Genomic DNA, 20,712 nt, shown 5'->3' with positions numbered 1-20,712 from the left:
TCACATGTGGCTCGTGTTGGGGCTGCGGGGACCCATTCTGTTCTGGTCCTCAGCCCCTGACCCACTGGCGTAACGAAAGTTGAGGGGGCCCCCTTGCAAGGTACATAGAGGGGCTCCGCTCCGGATTGAATCCGGAGCTCTCAGGCCCGACTACTGTGCTGAAGAGGCCCCCTGAAGCCTGGGGCCCCCCGCACCGCTGGGGATGCGGGGTCCTGTGTTACGCCAGTGCCCTGACCCAGAACTTCGCTGTGGCCAGGTGGGGACTTTCATCCATCCTTTCTGGTTGTAGCATCCCTGGGTCAGGGGGCCGGGGTAGCTACAACCAGACAGGGTGGGTGGAAGTCACACCCTGGGCAAGGGGACAGGGAAGCCAGGGGCCAGTGTGGGGGTAGCATTGCCACCTCTCCCGTGTTGTGATCCAGGGAGGTGGGGGGAGGGGTGCAGTAGGCAGACAGTCTCGCCACAGTGTTGTAGGGGGGCAGGCATGGGCCGGGCTTCTGCCCACAGCCTTTCCCTTAGAAAACACCAGTCCAGCCAGGTTTTAGCCGCAGGTGTGTCTCTAGACATGAAAATGACAATTCTAGACCGGAGAATTACCCGATAAATGTGGATCAGAAAACACTGGCCCATTTGGAATGAAGTAGAGCGGTATCGCCCGGCAAAAACCGCTCCACTTGAGCCATGATCAGGCTCTCAGAGAGACAGGCTATAGTGAGCACATCGCCCGCATAATGGTGCTTTGAGTTTACTGTGGCTTGCAGGGGGCTTCTGTAGTGTACACGTCTGTCTTTATCAGAAATGTAAGCGCATCAGGCATTGGAATGTGTTTGTCATCCAGGTGGTGCTGTGTTGTTGTTAGACTATGAAGGCAGCTGGTGCCCAGATCGGATGTTTGCACTGCCCTAGGGAGCTAGTGGAATAAAATTCTACTTTACTGCACCTTATCTCATTGGTTTCCTTGCTTGCCACTGGAATAAAAGAAGCAGCATATAGTGGCGAGCAGAACACGACGGGCTTTCCACCATGTGAATTGTTCAGTTGAAGAAAACCTAGGTTGGCTTTACACCGTGGGTAAGACGGACATGTCACATATTGCACACAAAAAACAATGGTTGTAATAAAGAATTTCAATCAGACCTGGTGTGTTGAAAGGTTGAAGGTGAAGGAGGAACATATAGACAAGTTCAAATTACCAAGGAATGTACGCGAGGGAAAGTCTGCCTTTTCTGATCCTAAAGTGGTGAAGTGAATGGGCAAGAATTATGTGCAGTTGGGTGATGGTACAGTATCGAACAAGGGGAGAGCGGTGGTGTGTTGTGGCATGAGTGTGAATCGCGTGAATGAAGGTGGTGTGGAGGAACAGAGGTAGTGCTATAAGGTGGGCACACTAAGATAAGAATTGTGCCGCCACAGAGATTCAAAGATTAAGGGCCTGATGACGAGTTTGGCAGACAGGGTTACTCCATCACAAACATGAATGAATGAAAATAATTGTATAAAGCGCACAAATACCCGAGGGTGTCATAGCGCTAAAGAAAAGAGAGAAAGAACGGAAAGAAAGAGAAAGCGACAATTGAACACTGTAAAGTCAGTAGGATCGAACCTGGTGCATACGGCAGCCTATTCTACTACTTTCGTGACAGATATCCCGTCTGCAAAATTACATTTCCATTGTATCCTGTGGAACTTTTCATTTGGCATACGGGATATCTGTTATGTTTGTGACGGAGTATCCCATCCGCCAAACTCATAATCAGGCCACAGTGTGTTTGATTGAGTGTAACCCAGTGCCACATACTTTTCCTGTCGGGCATCCATCAAAAAATCCCTAGGGCATTATCTATGCTATTATATATACTTTAAATAGCCCATCCGTCTCCATTTCCTCTAATGCTTACCTGCCATTTCATCTTCAAACCTTCATTGCCCTTGAATGGGTGTGTGGTATAATTGGCTTTGTAAGGGGAGAAAATATGTAGTGTGCAAGTATTTTTTATCAGAACCTTGGAAGCATTTGAATGTGTTTATGTCATCTAGGTGGTACTGTGTTGTTGTTGTTGTAGGAGAGTAGGGTCTGCTTTCTATGTTCACCCCCACTTTTTGCTTTTGCTTTACTGGTTTTCGACTTAGATGTGGCTGTGGGCCTGCTAATCAGACCCACAGCCCTGCTGTTCTCTCTCTAAATTAATACTATGTACTTTAGGTGCATAACCCATTTGGAAAGGATCACCTTATTGGCCCCTGTACAGTGTACCCTAGGTACCCAGGGCATAGGTGTACCCTAGGCCTACCAGGGGCTGCAGCATGTATTATGCCACCCCTGGCCTGGCCTTCCATTTTGACACAACTGGCTGATCACTCAGCTGGGGCAAGGTCGTGTAATCACCCCTTGCTTAGGTGTAGTATTCCTATACCTAACTTACATATAGACACATGTGTACCTATCAGTCACTCCTATGGCAGGCCTTGACAATCCTGGAGGCAGAGTGCTTGGTAACATGTGAGATGGTGCTCTAGCATGAGCTGAGCCTGTCTGCAGCTTTCGGAACCTTGTCCTTATAGCTGTTCTATGATATAGCCTACCATATACTCTTAAAGTGCCTTATAATCTTAGACGGTTATGGTAACTATGGTTGGGCTTTATCAAAACATGTCGTGTAAGGTGTCTACCACTAGGGAATAATACCCCCATGCCATTTCTGGACATGAGAATATTATTCCCCCCTTCTAGAGGGAAAGACATGTTAAAATCATACTTCAACTGTTAGCCTCTGACCAAAGCCTCAGCATCACAAAATGGATGCTGCTGCCACGACACAAGTCTGACCTCCTGCAGCTGGGAGTGATCCCAGCCAGGGAGGCCTGGACAATAGGTTTCCTGCTTGGGGAGGTGCTAGCACCTCCCCAGACAGCCTTTAGTGTATTGGGGCAGGGTGGGCTGAAAGGAATGAGACATGCCTGGGGCACACAAGGTGTTCCTTGCATAGTCCAGTTCAAACCGGCGCTGGGGCACTCCAGCCCCAGCTCTGGCGCGAAACTGGACAAAGGGAAGTGGGTGTAACCACCCCCTCCCAGGTCCCACCCATAAGGCGTGACCTAGCAGGTATCCCAGCCCCCCAGATTAGTATAAGAGTGGGAGTTGGGCCTCAAGACTTTAGATTATCCTGAACCTGCAAAACTGAACAGAAACTCTGGACCTTCGACATTCGACGAAAGAATAAGACTGAAGAATCTCCCTTGTAGCCAAGGAGTGGCTACCCTGTGCAAACAGGCACCATCAAGAGACTACCCTTTGCTTTGCGACCGTTCTACGAGGAACCGACTGCAGAGCCCGACCAGAGCCTTGACTTCCAGACTTCTCCGACCCTCATCCACATCTGCAGCAGAGCTGAGATCCGTGGAGGCGACGAGCGACGAGCGACGTGGGACCGGCTACCTGGGAAAAGTGGCTAGTAACTTACAGCGCAGCTTCTGAGGTACCCTCGAAGTTGTGCACCGGGGATTGAGAAGCCCCAACCCCAAGCACCATCTGCACCGAAGATCAGCCCCCCACACTCCACGAGTCCTGCGTGGGGCCCTTCAGCATTTTCCTGCTTGCCGCGTCTGTCCGGTTGCTTGCCCGCTGGCTAGTGGCCTCTGTGACGATGCACCCTGAAATCTTCTGCACTGGTTTGGCTCCTCCAGACTGGCTCCCGCTTCTCTGCAAAGAAGAAGCACCCCAGACCTTCCTGGTCTGCACCAGAAGCAAGTCCTTTGTTCTTCGTGGGTTCCGCTTGCCAAGGCTTGGTGAGTCCTAGTCCAACTTCGACGCCGCCGACAGCAAGAGCCTTCGTGGGACAGCTCGCCTCCTGGTCCTGGTCATCCTCGACGCTTCCTGGTCCTCCTGGCTGCAGCGACAAGCTTCACCTTCACCTGCAACTCTTCACGACATCGCCTGGTTCCTTCCTGGTTCCACGTGGTCACTGGCTAGTGACCTTGACTCTGTCCCTTCTGCTTGCAGGTTTCTTCTCTTCTTGATCCCAGCCTTGGGATCCACCGGACACTCTCCCCTGACTGCCTGTCAGCATCTTTCTTCAGGCATCCATAGGAGTCGACGACGAAAACGACGCATCTTCACCCCTATGCACCCGCAGCCTGTGGGCTAGGTAACTTGGGTACTCCGGTGCTCATCAGGATAGCGACTATCCTAGTGTCTAGTTTTCAAGTCTCAACTTCCTAGCTACTCCGGAAGTGTCCTAAATCTATCTATTTCCAAACTGTAATATTGCTATTGACTTTTACGCATTACGCGTGAGTGTTTCCACTCTGCACACGAATCCCGTGGGCCTCCCACTTCCTAACTAACGCTAGTGTAGTGTAGCCCCAGCGATTCCCTAGGCCCAGGCCTATTCTATTTCCGTGACAGTGGTTCTTATACCACTTACTTAGTATATGGTTTGCGTGGCCCCTAGGGCCTAACTGTATTACTTACCTGTGTGACTTACTGTATGCATAAATAAGACTGTGTTGTACTTACCTCTAATCTCATAAAGAGTGCTGAGGGTTTGCTTAGAATAAATACACTTTATTTTATATATATATCTGTTGTGGTGTCCTTTCATTTGGTATTCAAGGGATTATATATGGTATCACAGCTGGCTTCACATGCCATTCAGAGTTTAGCCTAAGACTGCTCTTGTCCATGCTACCACTAGGATAGCTGGTCTATAAGGTTGACTTTACAACCAATCACCATAAGGGTATTTGGACTGATATAAGGTGTACACTAGAACTAGTGACATCATACATCAGGCCAACTTCTCACATTGGTGAGCAGCGGTTGGGATCTGAGCTTGCTGTTGTAATACCATTGTAATCTTGAGATACTAAATTGAAAGATCACACAGATATTGTCTAGGTACATATAACATAGATTATTATACTTAAGTCCTACTGGACTTTGTAGTTGTAGGTTGAAGGGAATAACACACCCTGACTACAACTACTAGAAAGGTTTAGTAGATACAACTAGTGTAGGTAGGTGCACACACCACACCCTCACTAGATCATGTCTCTGAGAGTAGATCAAGTAGATGCTCTCTCAGGAGGATCAGGTCTGCAAAAGATCCCCTCTAGATATGATACCTTAACATTCCAGGAGATGAGACAGTTGTGTACCTCCAGAGGAATAAAACAGGGTGCAAACCCTACCCTCCTTCAGTTAAGACAACTCCTAGAGGAGTATGATGCTCAGAGGGCATCTCAGGCAGGTGCCCTAGGCACAGAGGAGGGTCTACCCACCACAGAGGAGTCAGATGGGGCTTCAGATGGGGAGGTAGACAGCCAGAGCCAAGTAAGGAGACTTAGCCAGGCTAACTTAAGTTTACATGGGAGTTTGCATGGGGTCCCCCCATACAGACCCACAAGTAGGCATTCACAGAGAAGCAGGAGGGAAAGATCCCCTTCAAGGGAATCCATCCACTCCCATGTCTCTAGCATCTCTAATGCTTCCTCTCACAGGGGAATGACTTCACCTGAGAGAAAGGAGCATGCAGCCAGAATGAGGGAGGCTAATCTGAGGATTCAGAGGGAAGAACTTGCCCTTGCCAAAGAGAAGCTTGCTCTGGCTAGAGAGCAAAAGTTAAGTGGGTTAGAACCCACTGGTGGCAGCAACATTCCTAGAGATAGAGACAGGCACTATGATAATAGAAACCTGAGCAAGATTGTCCCTCCCTACAAGTGTGGGGATGACATCCACAAATGGATAACTGCTTTGGAGAGAGCTTGCAAAGTACAGCAGGTACCCCAAAGTCAGTGGGCAGCTATCTTGTGGCTCTCCTTCTCTGAGAAAGGAAGAGACAAGCTCCTCACAGTTAGTGATGAGGATGCAGATAATTACACTGTCCCGAAGAGTGCTCTGATTGATGGGTTTGGCCTAACCACTGAACAATACAGGTTGTTGTTCAGGGATACCCAGAAGACACAGACTCAGGACTGGACTGACTTTGTAGATTGTGCCACTAAGGCTCTGGAAGGCTGGCTAATGGGAAGTAAGGTTAAGGACTATACAGGATTGTATAATTTGATCATGAGAGAGCAAATACTTAACAACTGTCAAAACCAGCTATTGCATCAACACCTGATTGATTCTGATCTGACTTCTCCCCAAGAATTGGGAAAGAAGGCAGATAGATGGGTCAGGACTAGAGTTAAGCAGAAAAACCAGAACCAGGGCGGTGATCAGAAAAAGGCAGACCAGAAGGGTAATGAGCAGAAACAAAAAGACCAGAAGTCTTCACCAGGCCCCCAAAAGGCTCAGGGGGAGGGTGGTTCCAAAAAGGATAATAAGAAAGATGGCCAAAAGAAACCATGGTGCAACTATTGTAAGTCCAACTCACATTGGTTTAGTGAGTGCACCAAAAAGGATAAGCCCCCAGCCACCATTGCCCCTAAGGCAACTGTACCCCCTAGTTCAGCTGTAAGTGGTGGTTCCCAGCAAAAGGGTGTAGTAGGGTTAACCCTGGGAACTGAGGAGGATTCTGGCCTAGTCAGAGTACCTACTCAGGCTGTTCTGATCTGTGATGGGGACTTAGCTTTGTCCTCTACTGTAGGCCCCAGTAACCTGGGCAAGTACAGACAGACACCTTTTATCAACCAAAGAATGGCTCAGGCCTACAGGGACACTGGAGCTAGTGTCACAATGGTGACACCTGCTTTTGTGGACCCTGGACAGATCATACTAGGTGAAAATTACCTAGTGACCAACGCTAGCAATGCCACTACCTCCCATAGTGTGGCTATTGTTAACTTCTCCTGGGGAGGGGTAACTGGCCTCAAGAAAGTTGTTGTTAGTTCAGACCTTCCTGTAGAGTGTTTACTGGGCAATGATCTTGAAACTTCAGTTTGGTCTGAAGTGGAGTATAGGACCCATGCAGAAATGCTGGGGATAGATGCACATGTCCTTGCTGTGACCAGGTCACAGGCCAAAAAGTGCAACACTGAACAAGTGCTGGATCCTGAAACTATGGACCAGTCACAACCCAAGAGAAAGAGCAGTAGGGTTAAGGCTGTGCCTTCCCCCCTGCCTCAGGTGGTGGATCAGCCCTCCCAGGAGGATGATTCTGAGAGCCCTGAAGGAACTGTCCTAGAAGAACTTGAACCTGATCAGGTTGAGTTTCTTGGGACAGGGGGACCTTCCAGGGCAGATCTGAGGCAGGCTCAATTAGACTGCCCCTCTCTTGAACCCCTCAGACAGCTGGCTGCTGCTGAGGCTGCAGGGAATGCTCAAGGTACCCATAGAGTGTATTGGGATGAAGGGCTACTGTACTCAGAGGCTAGAGACCCCAAGCCTGGTGCATCCAGGAGGTTGGTCATACCACTGAAGTTCAGGGGCTTCCTTCTAACCTTGGCCCATGATATTCCCCTTGCAGGACATTTAGGCCAGAACAAGACTTGGGACAGGCTTGTCCCTCACTTTCACTGGCCCCATATGTCAGAAGATACTAAGGAGTTTTGTCGCTCCTGTGTCACCTGCCAAGCCAGTGGCAAATCAGGTGGCACCACAAAGGCCCCCCTCATACCACTACCTGTGGTGGGGGTCCCCTTTGAAAGAGTGGGCATAGATATTGTAGGACCAATGGACCCACAAACAGCATCTGGGCACAGATTCATACTGGTGATAGTGGACCATGCCACCAGGTACCCAGAAGCAATTCCCCTGAGGACCACAACAGCTCCTGTTGTGGCAAGGGCCCTGCTTGGAGTATTCTCCAGAGTGGGCTTTCCAAAGGAGGTCATTTCTGACAGAGGTGCCAACTTTATGTCAGGATACTTGACTGCAATGTGGAAGGAGTGTGGTGTTAACTATAAGTTCACCACACCCTATCACCCACAGTGCAATGGGCTTGTTGAGAGATTCAACAAGACCCTAAAGGGAATGATAAAAGGATTATCAGACAAGCTTAGGCGAAGATGGGACATCCTTTTACCCTGCCTTCTGTTTGCTTACAGAGAGGTCCCACAAAAGGGGGTTGGCTACAGCCCTTTTGAGCTTTTGTTTGGGCATCCTGTAAGAGGACCCCTGTGTTTGGTGAAGGAAGGATGGGAGAGACCTCTCAGACAACCCAAACTAGACATAGTGGATTATGTACTTGGTCTCCGCTCCAGGATGGCAGAGTATATGACGAAGGCTTCTAAAAACCTTGAGGCAAGCCAAGAACTCCAAAAAGCTTGGCATGACCAAAAGGCTGTACTGACTGTTTACCAGCCAGGACAGAAAGTGTGGGTGTTGGAGCCAGTGGCCCCAGCAGCACTCCAAGACAAATGGTCTGGACCCCACACTATTGTTGAGAAAAAGGGAGAAGTCACCTACTTGGTGGACCTTGGGACTCCCAGAAGCCCCCACAGGGTGCTTCATGTCAACAGATTGAAGGCATATGTTGACAGGGCAGACATGGGGCTACTCATGGCTACAGATGAGGGGCAGGAGGAAGAGAGTGACCCTCTCCCAGACCTGTTGACTCAGAACCCTGATGATGGCTCAGTTGATGGTGTGGTCTTTTCTGACAGCCTCACTGTCCATCAGCAACAGGACTGCAGACAAGTTCTGCAGGCCTACAGACATATGTTCTCTCTGACCCCAAGTCAGACAAACTGGTGCACCCATGAGGTGGACACTGGTGACAGTCTGCCTGTGAAGAGTAAAATCTACAGGCAACCTGACCATGTCAGGGACTGCATAAAAGTTGAGGTACAAAAGATGTTGGAGCTGGGAGTCATTGAACCTTCAGAGAGCCCTTGGGCTAGTCCTGTAGTTCTTGTGCCAAAACCTCACACCCAAGATGGTAAGAGAGAGATGAGGTTTTGCGTGGATTACAGAGGTCTCAATGCTGTCACTAGGACAGATGCCCACCCAATACCTAGGGTAGATGAGCTCATTGACAGACTGGCAGCTGCTAAGTTTTTGAGCACATTTGACCTAACAGCAGGCTACTGGCAAATCAGACTAGCTGAGAGTGCAAAGGCCAAAACTGCTTTCTCGACCCCAGGAGGACATTATCAATTTGTGGTAATGCCCTTTGGTTTGAAGAATGCACCTGCCACTTTCCAAAGGCTGGTGAATCAAGTCCTTACTGGGTTGGATGATTATTGTGCAGCTTATCTTGATGATATTGCTGTCTTTAGCTCCACCTGGGAGGATCACCTGGTCCACCTGAGGAATGTTTTAGAGGCCCTGCAAAAGGCAGGCCTCACTATCAAGGCCACTAAGTGCCAGATAGGGCAGAGCAAGGTTGTATACCTGGGCCACCTAGTTGGTGGGGGTCAGGTTCAACCACTGGAGAGCAAGATCCAGACCATAAAGGACTGGGCTCCTCCAACTACCCAGACTCAGGTCAGAGCTTTCTTGGGCCTGACTGGGTACTACAGAAAGTTTGTTAAGAACTATGGGTCCATAGTGACACCACTTAATGACTTGACCTCCAAGAAAATGCCAAAGAAAGTTCAGTGGACAGTAAGCTGTCAAAGAGCATTTGATGACCTGAAGCAGGCCATGTGCAGTGCACCTATTCTGAAAAGTCCAGACTACTCCAAAGAGTTCATTGTCCAGACAGATGCTTCTGAGTTAGGTGTGGGAGCTGTTCTTTCACAACTGAATGTAGATGGTCAAGACCAGCCCATTGCTTTTATAAGTAGAAGGCTGACCCCTAGAGAGAAACGTTGGTCAGCTATTGAGAGGGAGGCCTTTGCTGTGGTTTGGGCCCTGAAGAAGCTGAGGCCATACTTGTTTGGCACTCACTTCAAGATTCAGACAGACCATAAGCCCCTCTTGTGGCTAAATCAGATGAAGGGTGAAAATCCCAAACTTCTTAGGTGGTCCATTTCCCTACAGGGGATGGACTTCACAGTGGAACATAGACCTGGGACTGACCATGCCAATGCAGATGGACTCTCCAGATATTTCCACTTAGAACATGAAGACTCAACTGGTCAAGGTTAGTTTAATGTCCCTAAGTTTGGGGGGGGGTTGTGTAGGAGAGTAGGGTCTGCTTTCTATGTTCACCCCCACTTTTTGCTTTTGCTTTACTGGTTTTCGACTTAGATGTGGCTGTGGGCCTGCTAATCAGACCCACAGCCCTGCTGTTCTCTCTCTAAATTAATACTATGTACTTTAGGTGCATAACCCATTTGGATAGGATCACCTTATTGGCCCCTGTACAGTGTACCCTAGGTACCCAGGGCATAGGTGTACCCTAGGCCTACCAGGGGCTGCAGCATGTATTATGCCACCCCTGGCCTGGCCTTCCATTTTGACACAACTGGCTGATCACTCAGCTGGGGCAAGGTCGTGTAATCACCCCTTGCTTAGGTGTAGTATTCCTATACCTAACTTACATATAGACACATGTGTACCTATCAGTCACTCCTATGGCAGGCCTTGACAATCCTGGAGGCAGAGTGCTTGGTAACATGTGAGATGGTGCTCTAGCATGAGCTGAGCCTGTCTGCAGCTTTCGGAACCTTGTCCTTATAGCTGTTCTATGATATAGCCTACCATATACTCTTAAAGTGCCTTATAATCTTAGACGGTTATGGTAACTATGGTTGGGCTTTATCAAAACATGTCGTGTAAGGTGTCTACCACTAGGGAATAATACCCCCATGCCATTTCTGGACATGAGAATATTATTCCCCCCTTCTAGAGGGAAAGACATGTTAAAATCATACTTCAACTGTTAGCCTCTGACCAAAGCCTCAGCATCACAAAATGGATGCTGCTGCCACGACACAAGTCTGACCTCCTGCAGCTGGGAGTGATCCCAGCCAGGGAGGCCTGGACAATAGGTTTCCTGCTTGGGGAGGTGCTAGCACCTCCCCAGACAGCCTTTAGTGTATTGGGGCAGGGTGGGCTGAAAGGAATGAGACATGCCTGGGGCACACAAGGTGTTCCTTGCATAGTCCAGTTCAAACCGGCGCTGGGGCACTCCAGCCCCAGCTCTGGCGCGAAACTGGACAAAGGGAAGTGGGTGTAACCACCCCCTCCCAGGTCCCACCCATAAGGCGTGACCTAGCAGGTATCCCAGCCCCCCAGATTAGTATAAGAGTGGGAGTTGGGCCTCAAGACTTTAGATTATCCTGAACCTGCAAAACTGAACAGAAACTCTGGACCTTCGACATTCGACGAAAGAAGAAGACTGAAGAATCTCCCTTGTAGCCAAGGAGTGGCTACCCTGTGCAAACAGGCACCATCAAGAGACTACCCTTTGCTTTGCGACCGTTCTACGAGGAACCGACTGCAGAGCCCGACCAGAGCCTTGACTTCCAGACTTCTCCGACCCTCATCCACATCTGCAGCAGAGCTGAGATCCGTGGAGGCGACGAGCGACGTGGGACCGGCTACCTGGGAAAAGTGGCTAGTAACTTACAGCGCAGCTTCTGAGGTACCCTCGAAGTTGTGCACTGGGGATTGAGAAGCCCCAACCCCAAGCACCATCTGCACCGAAGATCAGCCCCCCACACTCCACGAGTCCTGCGTGGGGCCCTTCAGCATTTTCCTGCTTGCCGCGTCTGTCCGGTTGCTTGCCCGCTAGCTAGTGGCCTCTGTGACGACGCACCCTGAAAGCTTCTGCGCTGGTTTGGCTCCTCCAGACTGGCTCCCGCTTCTCTGCAAAGAAGAAGCACCCCAGACCTTCCTGGTCTGCACCAGAAGCAAGTCCTTTGTTCTTCGTGGGTTCCGCTTGCCAAGGCTTGGTGAGTCCTAGTCCAACTTCGACGCCGCCGACAGCAAGAGCCTTCGTGGGACAGCTCGCCTCCTGGTCCTGGTCGTCCTCGACGCTTCCTGGTCCTCCTGGCTGCAGCGACAAGCTTCACCTTCACCTGCAACTCTTCACGACATCGCCTGGTTCCTTCCTGGTTCCACGTGGTCACTGGCTAGTGACCTTGACTCTGTCCCTTCTGCTTGCAGGTTTCTTCTCTTCTTGATCCCAGCCTTGGGATCCACCGGACACTCTCCCCTGACTGCCTGTCAGCATCTTTCTTCAGGCATCCATAGGAGTCGACGACGAAAACGACACATCTTCACCCCTATGCACCCGCAGCCTGTGGGCTAGGTAACTTGGGTACTCCGGTGCTCATCAGGATAGTGACTATCCTAGTGTCTAGTTTTCAAGTCTCAACTTCCTAGCTACTCCGGAAGTGTCCTAAATCTATCTATTTCCAAACTGTAATATTGCTATTGACTTTTACGCATTACGCGTGAGTGTTTCCACTCTGCACACGAATCCCGTGGGCCTCCCACTTCCTAACTAACGCTAGTGTAGTGTAGCCCCAGCGATTCCCTAGGCCCAGGCCTATTCTATTTCCGTGACAGTGGTTCTTATACCACTTACTTAGTATATGGTTTGCGTGGCCCCTAGGGCCTAACTGTATTACTTACCTGTGTGACTTACTGTATGCATAAATAAGACTGTGTTGTACTTACCTCTAATCTCATAAAGAGTGCTGAGGGTTTGCTTAGAATAAATACACTTTATTTTATATATATATCTGTTGTGGTGTCCTTTCATTTGGTATTCAAGGGATTATATATGGTATCACAGCTGGCTTCACATGCCATTCAGAGTTTAGCCTAAGACTGCTCTTGTCCATGCTACCACTAGGATAGCTGGTCTATAAGGTTGACTTTTCAACCAATCACCATAAGGGTATTTGGACTGATATAAGGTGTACACTAGAACTAGTGACATCATACATTAGGCCAACTTCTCACAGTTGTGACAACAGTTGATTCCCAGTACTGAGATGTGGTGCCTGTGGAATAAACAACTACTTTTCTGCACAGTTATCACATTGGTTTCCTTGATTGCCACTGGCATAAATGAAGCACGCCAGTTTCATAGACATTACCAATGTACTGGCACACAGCAGACTAAATTTCACATAGGAATTCCCAAAATGTATGTTTTTTCTTGTAAATTAGCCTGCTCGCTCTGTATAGGGTGCCAATGACCATTATTTACATTTTGTGCTATACGGGTGAACGTTAAGTTGGAAAATTAGCTATCAAATTTTAATTTTGAAAATATTGTGGAGTGGTAGGGTAACTAAATTATTTTAAATAATTTTATTATTGGAGGGTAGGCATCATTACTGTCCATGAGATTGGCAGGTAACTTTTCTAAAGGTTTTTTTTATGTAAGGTATGTGCTTAGTGGAAGAGAGGAAGTGGAAGCTGCTGCCAGACCAGAGTAACAAAAATTAAGATATATTTTCCACTGAAAACCGTTTGTAATTTGGACTGCCTTTTGAGCGTGTGTTCCCTGTGTTTTTTATGTTGCAGCATTCATAGTGCTTGAAGGAGCTGTATGTTGCAATAGGAGACTCCAGCTATAAGATCGCCATTATGTAGTTTTCGACTACATAATTCTTCAAGGAGCAGTTTTGTTTGCTACACTAATTCAAAGTTGTCAGGAGGCACAAATGGCTGCCATTTCAGGTTTTTAGTGTGCAGGGAAGCTGCAAGCCTGGCAGTAGCGAGGGGGTGTAACTATGCAGACCTCCTGCACACGTTCAGGGCAGAGTCAGGACCTAACCGGTGTTTCCCTCGTCATCGGAAACGTAAATAAAAAAAGAGAAAACCATGGTTTTATTTTTTATGTAAATTAAGTTTCCCTCATCGTCGTACGTCGAATCTTCCCACCCTGCTCTCACCCCACCACTCTTACCTGCATGGGCCGCGCCTGCTGGGAACAAAAAGCAGCCTTAGTAAACAAGCATTAAAAATGCAATAGGTCTCGCCTTTTATTAAGTTAAAGCCATTTGCTGTGCTATACAATACCATTAGCAAAGCAAATGGCTTTAACTTAATCAAAGGCGAGACCTATTGCATTTTCAATGCCATTCCCACACACAAAAACAACACCCCACATTTACGCACCTGCAGAACGCTCTAGAACGCTCTGGCACAACACCAGCTCACTGCCTGGAAAGTACACACATTCAATCACCTGCATACCAACTGTACTCACCAACCTAACACACTGAAAGAACCACTCTCAACTCCTGTGAAGAGCCATTCCCTCCATAATGACAACACCCACTCTTATACACCTGCAGAATACCCTGGGAGTCACAGTGTCAAATCACTGCCTTGAGAGTGCCCACCCACAATCACAGGAATAGCACCTGGCCTCACCAACCACTTAATGAACAGCCACCTCACACACCTGCCATGCACCCATTCTTGCAAAGTACCTATACCAATGTAACTAGGGAAGACGCACTCACACACCTACAGAGCACCTAAAACACGCCTGCAGATCATCCACCCACAAACTCCAGAGTCACACTATCCCTACCCTTACAAATCTGCAACGCCCCATCCTCCCGTACATGCAAAATATCCTGGGGGGCCATGGGAGCTGCATCCCTGCAGACACGCAGGGCACCCACCACCCTTGCATACCCGTAGAAAAGCCACCCCCGTGAACCCAGAGAACTACTCTCACACATGTCCATCATGACCACTCTTAGGCCTAAGAAGCGCCCACTCACTAAACAGTTATGTATCCCCTTCCAGAGCACCCACTACCAAACACCTGCAAAGCAACCTGAGACACACATAGAAATAACACTTACACGCTACAGGAACCAAACTCCTCACACCTTTCTATAACTGTAGATCACCCCTGGGTCACGTGACCAACACCCTCACCTCCCCGCTGAGGACACTGTGATTCCCACCACTTGCCTCAACGTCCAGACAACCAGGTACTCTGTATCTTTAGTCACCTGCAGGGGCATTCTGAGCCTCTTGTGCAGGCTTGTGCCTGCCTTTTTCACACTACACCATGTCCCCACACACCTGTGCAGTGCACGACACACACCTGCATGATGGCTACATTCCTGTTTGTTTCAGTTGAAGCCCTGCACAAAGGGCCCTTGTGCCTGGCAAAGGTTCAAACTTAGATGGTGTAGTTGGGCAGGAAGTCACTTGCCTGTGTATTGCAGGCACACACCTGTAGTCACACACTGCAAATCACACTACCGAAGAAATAGTGACACCATCGGGGTGCGTCGCGTACCTGCATAACCGGGTCAAAAAGTAGCAGTCAATCACTCACACCTACACAGCGTGGTCCCACAACTACACAGCCATTTCACACACACCTGTAAAGTTTGGTTGCACACCAGTACAGTGTAGCCACAAGTCTTCAATAAGCTGACAGTGCAATCTCACACCTAATACCCAAACACATCTGCACACCTGTGCAATAATAACACGCATGCGCAGCAAGTAGTCTTCTCCCGGGGGGCGTTTCCTAGACACCTGGTTGCCAGTAGGATATGCAGCCACAGTTACAAACACAGCCAACGCACTCCTGCAAAACCTGGGGGGCAGTCTACGTGTGAAACCCTCCCCCCATCACCTACTCACACAGCAGAGCTTCTTGTACAGGTGTCCCTTCCTCTCCTGCTCCGACAGCCCTTCCAGCCAATCAGATCTCTCCAGGAACCTCTCTCTCTTTAAAAGGTGTAGTACCAGGACGAGCTACGGGGCGATTGATGGGCTGCCTGGCCATGGTGCCTGTGCCCCAAACACCAGATCAGGAGGAAACCGGGCCGCAAAAACACAGAATATGCGACCCTTAAAAAGTTCCCAGCTGCTCCCAGAAGGACGCAGGCAGCCGATAATGTTGTGTCCAGGGCTACCTGTGCGAGAGCTTTCTGTATCTAATTACACAGGCCCTCCCCTCCTGCCCGTGTGCATCCCGCACCTGTACTCCGGACCCTCCCCCCTCCCATTGACGGCAACAACAGAAGCGGCAAAAAAAACTAGGAAGCCACAGCTGGAGTGACCAGGCGGGCCAGTCCGAGGACTGGGAGGGGGTGGGTGGCACCGGCCGGAGGACAAACCACCGCCGCCACCACCCTCCCGCCCTGTGGCACAGCATCCGAGTACCCACTCAAACCAAATCACCCAACAGACAGGGTGGAGGAGCGGGGGCAATGCCAGAGACTGCGTACGTTGTGGGCAAATAACACACCCACGACCACGAGTAATAGGCAGGGCGACTGAAATTATGCAATTATATGGAGGCAATTTTCGCATAATTATAGATTTCTGCATTTTCCACATAATCGATCATCTGCTGCATAATCTGCAGAGTTTAATAATAACAAAATTTGTTTCTAGCTCAAACGGTTCAAAAGTTACTAAAACGCAGCACCACGTGTCATCACGCAGTGGAAGGCCATTTACAAAGGTTGACTGGTCACCTTTCTGTTGCTTATTGCTTATTTGGGTATTATACTGGTGCTAATGAGGTACACCCAATGCCCAGACAGTCTTAATAAGTGAAAATAGTACAAAATAATGAAGTACTATTTAAAACTGTGCTGCATTATGCAGCATAATTTGCCTTTTCTTGCTGCATAATTCATTCCACTCTGCTGCATAATTTAGCCATCTCCTGCACCATAATGCCAGTGGCCTTGGTGGGTCACCAGATGGATGGGGCACAGCCAGACATCCCCCCTCCTCTTCCCACTCCACTGTCCGGGAGTGCATGTAAAGAGCAGGAAGTTAAATAGGTGGACCGATGATAAACTGGAGACCATGCAAGTAACCAGGAGCACCAGTACTTAGCAAAAGATGGGGACGGTGCAAGATCAAAAGTAGTGGGCAAGAAGTGAGAGGGGTGGTAGAGGAGTAAAGCTGGAGACGTGCACACCGGTCATTAAAGAGCATGCTGGGAAACAGGCAAACTAGGTTGGCGCAGCAAAGCGCAAGACCGTGCAGTGATAACTGACAGGAAGTCCAAGGAGGCTGACAAGAGTAACCCCACAGAGGACATGCAGGGAAAAAGGTAGCTTGGGTGGAATTGTCACTTGAGAAAAATCTGGGACCACGCGAACAGTGAGCAGAGAGCACGAATGCTAATGCATGCACCAGGGTCAAGATGGAGACCAATCATGTCCGTGAGTAATGCACAGGGGCACTACAGGAGGTTTGCCAGGGCATTGCTGGGCGCCACGCATCTGTGAGTAGAGGGAGGGCATTGGACTACGGTCACTCTGTGCGTTATGTGCTATATTTGTTGCCATAACTTCAAAACTTTGCTTTTAGAATACGGTGTTGAAAGAAAGGGATCTTTGTCCTGATAGCCTTTTGGAGAAATAAATATGATAATTGTGACTTGGGCGGTCGTGAATCAAAAAACAAATGAATGTATCCTTCTGTTATGGGGAGCCAGGGGGAGGGGAGGAGTGTGGGATGGAGGGGAACCAGCCGTAACCCTATCGACCCCCATGTGAAACTGGAGGAGGGGTAGCAGGGTACAATCAGGGGCAGGGGCGAATACAGCAAATGCACATGTGCTAAAGACGATAACAGCCCATGAATGTAAATAAAACAAGAAAACCAAGCGATCAGCATTCCCGCTGTTTATTTTTGCATCGCGCTTTCACTTTAACGTGAAAGCGCAAAAAAATAAAACAAGGAAACAAAGCGCTCGCCATTCCCACTATTTATTTTTGCATCGCGCTTTCACTTTAAAGCGAAAGCGCGCTGCAAAAATCAACACGCTGCGCCCGGTCTTCTTTTGGGACGGCCCATCTGGACTGGATCTCACGCCTTGTTTATATAACACACGTCTTGAGATAAGAAATTGCTTCACGACAGCCGTGAAGCAGGCGATCCAGTCCGGATCGTCTGGACCAAAAGGTGAAAGGGAGGCAACACAAACAGCTCATTTCCAATGGCAGGCCATGACGCCAGCCAATGGAAATGAGGGGCGGGGCTTCAAGCCCTTTTCTGAAATCCCTCTCTCACAATATCTCTCGCCAGCGAGCAACGCTAGGCGAGACCTAAAAAGAACAAACTAGCCCCAAGTCATAAGCAGAGCATGAAGGGGGCACCAGTTATATTTAGTTAACTAAACTATGACTGGCGAATATCAGTGTTTTTTTCATTTTTGTAAAGCTTTGTTTTTTCAGTGGAAATACATACATGTGTGTGTGTGTATGTGTGTGTGTATATAGATATAGATGTATATGTATATATTTATAGACAGGTAGATAGCTATTATTAATGCAACTCTTCTGTACCAACCCATACTCAACCACACAATATGAAGATCAAGGGCAAAGCAACATATTTTAAGGAACCCTCATAGCTTTAATCTTATCTACCAAACACCTCATCAAATAATGTGAGTAGCACACACACCATCAGAACCAGTTTTCTTAATTCAATGCAGTATCAGTAGTATTAATAGAAGCAACTCCACCTACCTAAGAATACACAAGATTTACACCGAGTGTCAGTCACTAGATTAAATCCATGTCCACATGCATATGCCAACTTCTGAGCTGTAGAAAAAACAATAACCCCATTTATCCCCACTCCCCATCCCCTCACAGTATCTTTATTCCCTGGTCTCACCTAACAGGTGTGCTGGGATGGGACCATTGAGGTTGATGTGCTGGGATCCATACTTTTTGTAGAGTGCCCGGCGGACGTAGGCGTGCAAGTTGAGGTAGAGGGGCTGCAGCTGGTGGTAAATTTGCTCTAGATCAGCTTCCAGGGTAGGTGTCTCATAGAAAGACCTCCAATAGGCGCCGTTATCAGGATAATCTAGAAGGGAACAAAAAGAGCGAGAGCTGAGGCTTTTGAACTTCTATCCAGATCTGAACTTGGGTCTAATTCTCCAAAGGAAAAATGAATGGGGAAAATGCATTTTGGGGCCCCCTTTTTTTTCGGCCCCTGCTTGATGGATCACCCTGAAACTTTCCAGAAAGGAGCTGAGGTGAATGAGGCTGTTTTGGGGAAAGTTTTGTGACGATATCTCAAGCTGCACAAAAGTTATAAGCAAACCAAAAATATGCTCTTCCTATGAAAAAGTGGTCATAATTATAACTACCCATTGGTGACTGCATCTCACATAGATTGATAGATATATTAAGCCTTGGGCTGAATGCCTGTTCACCCTTGAAAAGTTGGGGGCCCCTGAAGGCACCCCAGCACCGCAGGGGCCTGCTTTATGCACCTGCTAGTGAACAATTTGCAACAGTTTATCTGAATTATGGCTGTTGTCTACATTAAATCTGCTTGACCGCAATTAGAGCAATGGTTGCCAGTGGAGTGGATACTTTTGAAGTGCATGATGACCGGACGATGAACATTGTGTGTGGCTAAGGTGGAGGGTTAAGGAGACAGTGTGCCCACTGTCATGACTACATTTTGCATTGTTATACTTGTAGCTTTGCGATCATAAGTACTGACCTTAAAGCCTGAGCATGTAAAGCAGTGTTGTCTAAGATCCTGGACAGACTGTCACACATGACATGATATGAGGTCAGCCATCAGCTATAAAAACATGCATTAAGATTGCTAAAAAACAAATCCGCTCCAAGCACTGCAGGGTATGATTATAGATGTATTTATTGTTAGAAAGTGGCTCTGTATATACTGTTCCCAAATAGGTAAAGTGTGTACAGAGTCCACAGTCCCCAGAGGTTTGGCAGAGGTTAAAGTTAGATATAACCTTACTCTCTAAAGTGGTAGCTTGGTCGAGCAGTAAGGCAGTATTAGAGGACAGTGTAAAGCATTTGTTGTACACACTCAGTCAGCAAATGGTCTCACACACTCATGAACTGAATTCTAGGCCAATGGTGTATATAAAAAATATATGGTTGTTTTATTTTAGAACCAACAATAGGTATCAAAATATACTTTCTCAGAATGAGATGCTTTAGTTAAATACTTTGCAATAGGCAATTGACTTTTGCAGATAATAGTTACAGTTTTGTTGCAATAGGCAACACAATTTCAAACACAATAATACATTGAGCTCAATGGGAATTTTAAGTTATATGCAATTGATTACTTTCAGGATTACTTTTCTAACTCCAGGACTGGATCCTAGATTCAGTCCTGGGACAGTTCTTGGAAACCAGTGATTTAGTTACTGTTGTGACTTTTAAGCAATATTTTGCTATTTTAAAAGTTGACAGAAACGTTTTCTGATCAAATTGCCAATGTTATCCTCTGGAAGGAAATTCACTTAGCAGGTATGTGGGGTTATGGTTACTTGTTCTACGTCAGTGTTGGATCCTGGATCCAGCACTAGTGTACCACCTGTAAGCACCTGTAAGCAGTTGAGAAACTGCGTTAGTTATACAGGCGATTTTTAAGGAATATTTATAAGTTTGCAAAATCGACACTTAGAAAAACAGTCAATGGTTTCCTATGGAAGAAAATTCAAGTTAAGGGTAAAGTATGTTCTTGTTACTTTTGTAATCCAGGGCTGGGCTCCTAGGCTCAGTACTGGGGCATCTATCTAAAACTGGTAAGTAATTAAGTTTTCACAATTGGTATGATTTTTAAAGAATATTTGTAGTTTGCAAAAATCGACACTTAGGAAGAAATTTCACAGAAAAACAGTCAATGGTTTCCTATGGGAGAATATTGAGTTAGTGGTAAGTAAGGTTGTAAGTACTTTTCAGGGTCAGTACTCGGCACCAAGATCCAGCACTGGGCGCTCAATGGATTTCAATGGGAAAGCTCCAGGATGAACAAAGGCTGCAAGCTTGGGGATGAAAATTCTTCAGGTGCCACCACCACTTCGAGAGGTTAGTTGGAGGATAGGTAGGTACCCAGGAGTCAGGCACAGGGGGCCGCAGGGCGCCCGGTGCAGGGGTGCCTTTTGATGTCGGGATATCTTACCCTCAGTT

General features: G+C 47.9%; 1 protein-coding gene across 1 annotated transcript in view; it reads right to left on the bottom strand.

The window, feature by feature from the left end:
• ACE (angiotensin I converting enzyme) overlaps positions 1-20,712 on the bottom strand; it is a 298,219-nt gene that overhangs the window by 64,700 nt on the left and 212,807 nt on the right. Inside the window, exon 17 of the mRNA XM_085632599.1 lies at positions 18,422-18,613. Coding sequence (XP_085488725.1) covers positions 18,422-18,613 — 192 coding nt within the window. The remainder of the gene's footprint in view (positions 1-18,421; positions 18,614-20,712) is intronic.

The sequence above is a fragment of the Triturus cristatus genome, chromosome 2_1 (genome assembly GCF_964204655.1).
Source record: "Triturus cristatus chromosome 2_1, aTriCri1.1, whole genome shotgun sequence".
In the NCBI taxonomy this organism is placed as follows: Eukaryota; Metazoa; Chordata; class Amphibia; order Caudata; family Salamandridae; genus Triturus; species Triturus cristatus.
The sequence above is the reverse complement of the archived record's forward strand: the minus strand, read 5'-3'. Positions and strand labels throughout refer to the sequence as shown.